At 43.2% G+C, this 10,408-nt stretch overlaps 1 protein-coding gene across 3 annotated transcripts in view; it reads right to left on the reverse strand.

The window, feature by feature from the left end:
* Nucleotides 1-10,408, reverse strand: part of LOC123986262 (interleukin-1 receptor accessory protein-like) — a 54,673-nt gene that overhangs the window by 13,197 nt on the left and 31,068 nt on the right. The window contains exons 1-6 of one of the 3 annotated variants that reach the window (XM_046074414.1): nucleotides 8,766-8,915; nucleotides 6,614-6,833; nucleotides 5,826-5,991; nucleotides 5,650-5,721; nucleotides 2,520-2,646; nucleotides 1,453-1,601 (exon numbers count right to left, since the gene is read on the reverse strand). In XM_046074414.1, the coding sequence (XP_045930370.1) occupies nucleotides 1,453-1,601; nucleotides 2,520-2,646; nucleotides 5,650-5,721; nucleotides 5,826-5,991; nucleotides 6,614-6,833; nucleotides 8,766-8,782 (751 nt within the window). In that variant the 5' untranslated portion in view covers nucleotides 8,783-8,915. Of the gene's footprint in view, nucleotides 1-1,452; nucleotides 1,602-2,519; nucleotides 2,647-5,649; nucleotides 5,722-5,825; nucleotides 5,992-6,613; nucleotides 6,834-8,401; nucleotides 8,528-8,765; nucleotides 8,916-10,408 lie in introns of those variants that run through there. The other 2 variants (XM_046074413.1, XM_046074412.1) reach the window with 2 other exon arrangements.

Consider the following 10,408-nt stretch of genomic DNA (forward strand, 5'->3'; position numbering starts at 1 on the left):
CTTGGTCAGATTTAGGCGCAAAATGTTATTGGTCAGGTTTTGGCACAAAATGTTCTTGGTCAGGTTTAGGCACAAAATGTTCTTGGTCAGGTTTAGGCACAAAATGTTCTTGGTCAGGTTGAGGCACCAAAACCACTTGGTCAGATTTAGGCGCAAAATGTTCTTGGTCAGGTTTTGACACAAAATGTTCTTGGTCAGGTTTAGGCACCAAAACCACTTGGTCAGGTTTAGGAACAAAATGTTCTTGGTCAGATTTAGGTACAAAATGTTCTTGGTCAGGTTTAGGCACAAAATGTTCTTGGTCAGGTTGAGGCACCAAAACCACTTGGTCAGATTTAGGCGCAAAATGTTCTTAGTCAGGTTTTAACACAAAATGTTCTTGGTCAGGTTTAGGCACCAAAACCACTTGGTCAGGTTTAGGCACAAAATGTTCTTGGTCAGGTTTAGGCACCAAAACCACTTGGTCAGGTTTAGGCACAAAATGTTCTTGGTCAGATTTAGGCACCAAAACCACCTGGTTAGGTTTAGGAAAACATGGTGGTTTGTGTTTACATTACATAATTCACGAGACGTAAGTCATCTACAAAATTTTATTTAACTTAAAACATGTCACCTTCGACTTTCTTTCACACGGGACTCAAAACTCGTTCAGTTGAGTGAAAGTCCTGAGTTTACTTGACTCATCCATCCACCCCACCACCTCCGTACACGGACTTTGTCGGTCTTCATACTACGACACCTGAAGACTTTTGCCACCAGAGGTCGCGTCCTAACAAAAAATGTAAATATGGGTGGTAATAAGCTGCTGTAAAATCGACCTGTACGGCAGTTTCTCTGGTGAGGATGAGCTGAGTTAAAAGCCGAAACAGGAACTGCTAACGTCAATAAACATTATGAGTGAGATAATGGAAGTGATACAAGTGTTTTATTTATGGCTTATTTCTATAATGAAGACCTGCCAAACAAAGGCCTAAAGACTAAAAATATGATAGGCAAAAGAAGGCAGAAGTCATTTTGTCAATTATGAAATGAATGATGACTGAATTCAGTGTCCTGGTATTGTTTCCGTCCAAATGTAGTGCAGATTTTAACCCAAAAAAAAGAAACCGTGACTCGTCTCCATCACCTGCTGCTGTGTGGAGACGAGCTCATTGGCTGATATGTTAATGTGAGGAAGGCTACAGCCTCCTCATCGCTCCACAGACAGCTGATGTTTCCAGCTCTTCATTCTCAGCCGCTGCTTCCTGTTTCCACTCAGGTTTTTATGCACAAATTGAAAATGCAACACTTCCTGCAGAAGTTTCACACTAAACGATTTTTGAGATTGGATTCAACTTTATTGTCATCGCACAGTACAGAGTACAGGTACTGGGACGGTGAAATGCAGTGAAAGAAACGCCTCTCACTCATTCAGAAATCAGTGTTGGAGTTCGAGGTATGTTTTCTCCTCACCCTCCAACTCCAGCTGAGCTCGGCGGGTCTCGAAGCCTCTCTCGTTCCTCACAGAGCAGTTATACTCTCTGTTCAGGTCTTCAAACCGGAAGTCCTGGATCACCAGCACGCTCTCCTCCGTCCGGTCCCCGTAGTCCACCTTCAACAGTCTGCAAGCAAACACACACCTCATATGTTTCAAAATAAAACTACACTCAGGCTGCCAGAGTCTCGCTGAACCTGGAGATTTATTGCCAATAAATCCTCTTTGTTTGACCCTGGCTTTACTCTGCGGAGACCTGCTGAGCTCTGTGCTATAATTCAAACACAACATTTCATCATAGAGTTTACTAGAGGGGTTGTGAATTCAGCTGCTTGCTAAAACGCACCTTGGCAGTCAGGAAATGTACATTTGTCTACCAGGAAACTGATTTCTGTCTGTCTGGTTGTTTTGAGAGTTTGAGGTCAAGCTCAGAGAACTACAGACCACTTTTAAGTCTTCTGGGGAAAGTTTGAGTCGAGTTTCACATCATCTGAGACAAGTTCAAATCTCTAGTCTTGTCAAAATAAGACCCAAATAAAGACTCAAGTCCTGTGGGGGGGACGTCAAAGTCAAGAAACAATGTAAATATACTTGGTCAATTACTGTACTTAAGAATCGATGTTGTGAATTGATGCTGTTTTTTCAATCATATTTAACTCCACTACATTTATCTCTCAGCTGCAGTTACTGTGTAGATTCTCCTGAAACGGTTTTTCTATTGGGAGTTGCTTATTTCTGTCTGTCCCGGTCATCAGCTGAGACTTTGATGCTTCTGCTGTCACGTCCTTCATGTCCTCATTTTTGTGATTTAAGTCTGAGTCATGTCCAAGTTTCAAGAACTGGAAACAGGGTTGATGAGGAGAGTGAACCAGACACTAAATGTTCAGTAAATCCTAAATCTAGGAAATAGAAAAGCTCTGTGAAGAGTCGAGTGATGATTCTCTGCTGGTTCCATTGTTTATATAAAACTATTGATTAGAGCAATTTTAACGAGATGAACCATCTAAAATTCAATACTGAGGCTTTTCTGTCCAAAGGATTGCACCTGCTGGTTTTGGAGAATCGGTGGTCGGGATGTTTGTCCAGCGTCTTCCCATCTACTGTCCACCAGATGTCCCACGCAGATTCCAGGTAGGGGAACAGACCTTTGCACACCAGACGCACCTCTGTGCCTGAGGGGGAGAACAATATACTGTATAACAATATATAATCTGACAGTGTTTCAGGAGTAACTGTTGGTTTGTACATCGTGACATGAGCATGATCCCACATTACATACAGACTCATTAAAAGATGGTGATGAACACATAAACTGTAGTTTATTTTGACTCAATCCCACATGTGTCGTCCTGCTGTGCATCATTTGCAGTAGTCTCGTTGTTTTGTGTCTCTTTGTAGTTGTTTGTTTTCATTTCATTTTTAATCTGATGTAATATCTAAATGTAATGTAAATATTTTGTGCATGTCTTGCTCAAGACACTTCCACATGTGGACAGGAGGTGCTCGAAGATAGAATCATCAGCCCGTGTGGTCACTGGCCTACCCGATCTACGACATGACGTTTTATAGCTTTTAAATCAAAAATCAGCCATGCCTCTGGGTTTCTGACAGGTAAACTGGAATTGTAATTTTCAGAAAGATGAAATTGGTCATTTTAAGTCTTAACTTGAGGTAAATGGACTTGCAGTCACTGCTAAAAATAAGAATAAACCATCCACCAGTGAAGAGCAGTCTGTCCATAAAACACATTTCCTTTAAACATCTATCAAAGTGAACACAGGCCGGTGGCTGCAGTAATATGCTCTATGTGTGCATGTGACGTGTGGTTTGATGGCGTGTGTGTCTGTAAGATGAGTGTGTCCGGACACGCTGTTAACGGCTTGTTCTGTTTTATGGGACGAGCTCTTGCAGCCTCCACTAATTCTGCACGGACGATTAACTTTTTGAGCGTTGAAGCTCCTCCGAGCCGTTCTCAGGAAAACCAATTTAAAAGAAGTTGTTGGCAGAGGATGAGCCGCCTCTCCATCACTGCCAGAGCAGCTTAATGTCCTGAGAGTCCAGCTGCAGGTGGAGGGGAAAAGACAGACGGGATGAAACTGTAACACTGCTGGAACAGAAGCTCCCATCTGGATGCACTGCAGTCGCTGGCTGCTGTGGTGCTGAATGGATTAGTTCATTAGCAGCTGTGGAAGAAGTTTTCTGATCCTTGACTAAAAGTGCTAACACCCCGCTATGAAAATACTCCACTACAAGTAAAAGTGCATTCAAAATGATAAAAACAATATATCAACATCTACGCAGCTCGTCATCTCGGGTGTGTTCCAGTAAATATGTTTGATTTGTGGCTTTTCTAATTCAGCAATCATTTCTGATCACTAACAAATTGCCAGAGTGAACGGCTCCGCTCTACAGCTTCACCACTGTGACGACCACGACCTTCAACAACCTCACTGTCGTCTGCAGCGATCAATGTGTCTGCAGCCTCACATACATAACGTCTGATGCAGTCAGGTGTCGCTTTAAACAGCTTGAACCTGGAATCAAACCTGTTAGCGGAACATCACGTCACATTTTAATGCTGATAAATCCTCACTTGAACTCAAGGACCTTCCAGAGTCCTCCACAGTCCACTTTCCACTTTGATCTACCAGATTTAAAGTCTGTTGGATCTGTTTACAGCAGGGCTCTGTGTTCTGAGCGGCTCTTCAGCTGCCTGAGTTTCTCTAATAACTCGATGCTGCTATAGGCTGCTATAAGGTGAGAGTTCAGACTGAAATAAGCCTTCTGTCAAAACAATACAGGGGCGCTGTGTTGGGTGGGGGGGGTCTTGCTTCTGGTATCAGTGAGACATGAAACTTTAGATTAATATGGCTTAGTATTACTTCATAACCCTTCACAGTGACGAAGTAAACGGAAGAAAAACTGCCTTCACGTTACAAGTAATCCACCAGGAATGTGCGCTTGCTAGGTTTGGGTATCGAAAAGTTATGAAAATTTCCAAGACCCGTGCTTTTGGATTCTGCTTCTCAGTTCCAAACTTTCTGCATATTTCAGCTCCCGATTGAAATGCAGTGAGCATTTTAGTCCATAAACGCTCCAAAGTTTGGCTTAGCTTCACTAAAAAAGAGAATGTCACAGCGAAATGCAACAGCTCCAGCGTTTCCTGCGGCTTGATTACCCAAAAAGTCAATGCAAAGATGTGAATTTCTGCGAATTCGATGTGTTTGTTGCGACATTCGCTGCTGACAGACCTGACAAAGCATGAATTCATATGTTTAACAAATCTGCATCATGTTGCAGCTATTTCAGCATCAGTTTGATCCATTTATTGGAATTAAATAACAGCAAAATGTTTAGTTTGGGTTCATACAGCTGTAGGAATCTCGGGTTTATACGCTTAAAACGCGTTGTGTGTGAACACTCGGCAGTTGTCCAGCGATAAAACCCCCACGAGGAAAGCGTGGCAAGGATTAAATTTGCGTTGTATGTGAACAAAGTATAAGGAGGTTTGGCGCGAGGGAGGAAGCGGCTCCGACGTGACGAAGCGTTTCCTTCAACACGGCGTGAATCTGAAGGAACGCTTCACCGTGTTCAACGTGTCGCGCTCTCCCAGATCCAGCTAACGCTAACAGCAGCGACGCCTCAGGTACTAAACACAGGTGAGCCGACGTTCACCTTTTATACTGAAGGGGAACCGACGATGACTACAGATGAGACGAGTCCCAGAGACGCCCCCTCTAGGACAGAGACTCCTTTCACTTTAGAGACATGAAGGGGACGAGGAGCGAGGAGATCTGTGGCGAAGGAACCAGAACCGAGACTCCATAAGATCTGGATTCCAATAGTAGGTCCAGAATCAGAATTGAGAAAATTGAAATGATACCTGACCCTACGGCTTGCATGTATTTGACTGAGTGTCTTTTTCTCAACGCAGCCATAAAGAACAAAGGAAGAACCACTAGAATTATCATCTGAACAAACAAAATAACTCAATTACATCTTTATCATCTCCCTTACCTGAAGAAGATGTACTCTTCTATTCAGACTTTTACCATTTTAGTGTATATTGAGCTCATATGGTAAATATTCACACATAACAATCTAACTGGGGTTTTAACAGGCTCATTTAATGATATTTTAACGCAGACGGTTTGATAATCTGACAGTTAACCTACCCTGTTTGACAGTGAAGACCTGGTTTTCAGCCGGGTGGAGGATGCTGGGTATTTTGGGCAAAGAAGACGGATCTGCGAGAATAAAACACTGTTTACCTGCACAGTTCCATACATATTCATTAATGTCTGTATAGTAGGAGTGGGGGGTATTGTCAGTAGTTGTGTGGTTGTCTCACAGACTGCGGTGACGTTGATGCTCCTGGTGAAGTTGAGTGTTTTGCCCCTCCTCTGGTAGTGGACGGTGCAGTAATATAAACCCATATATGGGATCAACATGACGTGAACCTGCAGACTGGTTCCTTTCGGCTCCCGGTCGCTGTTCCAGAACGGATTCTTACACCACTGAGAAAGGACAAAACACGGAGACATGGTTTTAAACAGCTAAAAAGATGTACATTTTAGCCAACAAGCTCGACATCCATCCCACACGAGTCGGCTCATATATTTTTAAAACTACAATATATGAAAGACGTGTGTGAGTCTGTCTCCTGGCTCTCTCCACACCTGTTCAATACACAACAATCGGCTAAACAGAACTAGGGTTGCACCGATCCGATACTGATGTCGGATACCGATAATGACTCAAATAGCTGGAACGGGTATCGTGATGAAGGGGTCCAGTCTATGGGGAGGGAGCTAATAACCAGGGGGGGCAGCAGTTTGGAGGTATTTCACTGTTGGTCAAGCCTGATGTTGCTGCTATCGGATTAGCACTCTGCATCAGCCGATACCCAAAGCCCAGCTATCGGTATCAGGACTGAACAAGTCGGATTGCTGCTCCCTAAACACAACCTGGACCTTGACAGAGATGAACCTGAATCATGTCAACAGACTGACCAACGTGGACGATTTAAAAAGACGACACATGGTGAAATCAACAGAAACTTTGGTGTTTAGTTTTTGTCCCGTTCGGGTCTCAGTTTTCACGTCAGCATCATCAGTATTAGCTGGAGGGGTCCGTTACCTTCTCTCTCACATGGGACCAGGTGACAGTTGGCTTGCTGTCAGCTATCTTGGCAACGTCCTCCAGGTCCGGACAGTGCAGCATCTTCCCTTCCTGCAGAGGGATGACCACATGACTTGCTGCCACGGCAACTGCAGGCTCGCAATCAAGACCGCGGACCACCTCGTCAGGCCGCAACACCTTCAGACGCATGGCGATCTTACTGCAGGACGACTTGTTGCTGTAAAACAGAGACAGGAGACACAACTTAAGGCTTGTGCAGACTACACGACTTTCAGCGTCGCCCGATGGCCGTGACGTTCACACTACGTGACCGATCGGTGACAGGGGGTCACACGCTACAGGAGCTGACAGCGGCTGTGTCACCTGACGCTGGTCTCCAAACCAAGCCATCTTTACAGCAATGCTCTAATGGACTCACAGTTAAAGTCTCTACTAAAGAGTTTAGGACCTTTGACTTTTTGTCTATGAAGCAGTTCAGAGAAAATTAAACTAGGACAACAACATGTGCAGCAGAGCAAACCACAAACCACGGACGCCATTTCCTGCTTTATCTTTCAAAGAATCCCGGAAAGCAGCCGCTGGAGCCCAGCGGGTGGCTGTGTTTGTCACCACAGTCTAAAATTTGTGTGTGGTGTAAGTGAGACAGAGGAAGCAGGATATGACGTCTCACCACACATGAAAATAAGAATTGATCACACTGGGCAGATAGTTCCGAATCAGCCCTGAACTGCTGCAACATAACTACATGGGCGCAGTATATAAGCCTTTGGTGCGAAGACCCGGGTTCGATTCCCACTGCAACACACCCACCAATGTGTCCCTGAGCAAGACACTTAGATGTGTCTGACATATTTAGCAATTGTAAGTTGCTTTGTTTAAAAGCGTCAGCTAAATGAGTAAATGTGACGTAACGTACAGTCATCTCTGTAAATATGAGAGTAAAAGCATCAGTTTCTCCTCCGTCACCAGTAAAAACCTCCTGCTGTGATCTCAGATAACATCTTTAGCTGGAACAGAAATGCACTTCCTGCAGAGAGCGAAGACGGATCTTCATCTACCATAAAAACTGACTGTGTGTGAGTGTTATTCATGCACAAAGTGGCTTTAAGGCCGCCCAGTTCAGACTGATATTTTTGAGCTCTCAAAATCTGGCCTCATGTAATAAGCCAAACACTGCATGCACACAAATAATCAGTGTATTGAACATACCAAACACCAACACAAAGAAAAATGCCTTTCACAGTCAATAATTCAAGAACAAAATAAGGAAGAAAACGCCACTTAGCGGGAATTCAAATGTCCAAAACCAAAATACCGCTCAGAGCAAACCCTCTTCCCAACAAGTCAAACAAAAGATCTCTGGAGGTTTCCGTTCCGTGTTCGGTGAATTAATGTTACGACGCTAATGCTAATGTTAGCCAATCCGCTTAAGCTAACGTGTGTGTGTGTACGTTATGGCGAATGTGAAATAAAAGAAAAAATATTTGCTGATAAATAAAGACCCGGAGCAGATCTCATACCCACATTTATAAACGGGGCACTAGTTTGTCCGAGTAGCTCAAGTTAGCTACCGTTAGCTTAACATGATCGGCAGTTAACATTAGCGTTGTAACATTAATACACAGCTAATGTCGGGCTGTGTTAAGTCCCGTTTAATAAGATTATTTAACTTAAATAATAACTTAAATAATATTATTTAACGTCTCCATAGTTTATCCGAGGACCCGTTAAAACTATATCCGTCCGACATACAGCCAATCACAATCCGCCACGTCATCACGTTACCGACAGGCGCAGGCCCCCGAGCACATGCTGTCGGACTAGCCCGTGGCTATGAAGACGAGCTGCTGTACACGGGGCCAGAGTTAGGCCGTGGCGAGCTACACTAAACACACGGCCAGACAGACGCTGCCTCTTCTCCAGTAGTGTAGTAGTCAGTGCCGCCATTTTGAATGCTCGTCACCCTTTTTAAAAAGGTTAAAGGGGCGTTAAAATCTCCGGTGAGTGTCTGAATGTAAGTGGTCAGTAATGGAGGTGTGACTGGGGCGTGAGGTGAATGTTTTAGTCAATGTTGACAAGTGTTGGACTGTTCAGAAGAGTTTTTTCCACAGACATCAGTGAGGTTCAGTAAAGTTCCTTAGTTCATTACCCAGACCAGAACCACATAGTGATTGAAGTTGGAGCCCTCCTGCTCCCAGCGCTGCGACCACCGGACCTCTCAGGAAATTAACTGATCCTGTTGTTCCATCAAATGCAGGTCTGGACCGTCGCCAGCTGACGGGTCAAATCTGAGCTCCTGAGTGTAATCCTCAGATCTTTAGGACGCTCTCAGGGCCACTTTAGCTGATTAAGTGTCGAGTGGCCGGGACGGAGGATCGAAACTGAGAGTGCAGCAGCTGATCTCATCAGAAAGACCTACAGGCCAGACCGCTTAGCTGATGTTTGGACCGTCTGTGTGATCTAGTCTTTTAAAATCACCTCTGAAGACTCATTTAATCAATTCCTGTGACTTCAGTCCTGATCTCTTCTGAACTATTTGGAGTTTACTGACAAAAATTTGATATTTACTCATTTAACTGACGCTTCTATCCAAAGCGACTTACAGTTGCTGTGTATGTCCGAGGTCGCACGCCTCTGGAGCATATAGGGGTTAAGTGTCTTGCTTGGGGACACATTAAAGGATGTGTTGCAGCGGGAATCGAACCTGGGTCTCTCACACCAAAGGCATGTGTCTTATCCACTGTACCGACACCCCACAAAAACTGTAATTAATCTGAGTGATACGGAACCAACGTCTTTTCTCACTTATTCTTTTTTTGTTCCTATATGATGGTAAACCTCTGCCTGTAGAATCTGTGTACGGTTCGTTCTGTCATTATTATGTTTAAAAAACAAATCACAAAAACCAAAAGACCAAGTCGTTTTTCTGTTTTAAAACCAAAACAGAAAAACAGATAAACAGAAAACTAAAAAACTAAATATGGATTTAGATATTTAATGTGCCCGATTAGTGTAGATTTGTGTGTTACACTTGATAAACCTGCAGCGGAGACACTTGGGCGATGGAGGTGCCTGATTAAATGTAATTAAGATGAGCTTGAACATCAACATAGGTGGGTTTTTAGTTAGAAAAACAGGAGGCTCAGCGTTCAGTTTGTAACTCACTAGCAGCTGGAACAGGAACGCTTTCCTGAGAATCCTCCGGTTTTTAAGATTTCTTCAGTATCAAATTAATTCAGTGATATTAGTTAAATCGGCGAGCTGTATATTAACCAATCAACCAATCGAGAGGAGGTCACAGGAGCGACCTTGTGCGCTGCTGAGGGTCGGTGATCGTCCCCTCTGGTTGGATGAAGCCCAATGCAGAGCACAGCTGTAAACAGGCGCACGGGTACAGCAGCCAGTAGGGATACAACAGCGGCCACAGAACAAAACGCAGCGGCTTTGTGTTTCCGTTGTGGTTAAAATTCAATTCAATTCAAATTAGCTTTATTGGCATGAATGTATAACAACAATATTGCCAAAGCATCATACAAACTACATAAGAACAATCAACCCCATACATTTCATTAAACAAGTAATTAAAAGCATAAAATATATAAAAAATTTAAATAAATAAATAAAACAGTAATGTGTGTGTTAGAAAAATAAAAATGTATTAAAAATTAAAATTAAATAAATAAATGAAACAGTAATGTGTGTGTGTTATTATAATAATATATTAAAAATTTAATTTAAATAAATAAATAAAACAGTAATGTGTGTGTGTTATTATAATAATATATTAAAAAT

Source organism: Micropterus dolomieu, linkage group LG17 (assembly GCF_021292245.1).
Source record: "Micropterus dolomieu isolate WLL.071019.BEF.003 ecotype Adirondacks linkage group LG17, ASM2129224v1, whole genome shotgun sequence".
In the NCBI taxonomy this organism is placed as follows: Eukaryota; Metazoa; Chordata; class Actinopteri; order Centrarchiformes; family Centrarchidae; genus Micropterus; species Micropterus dolomieu.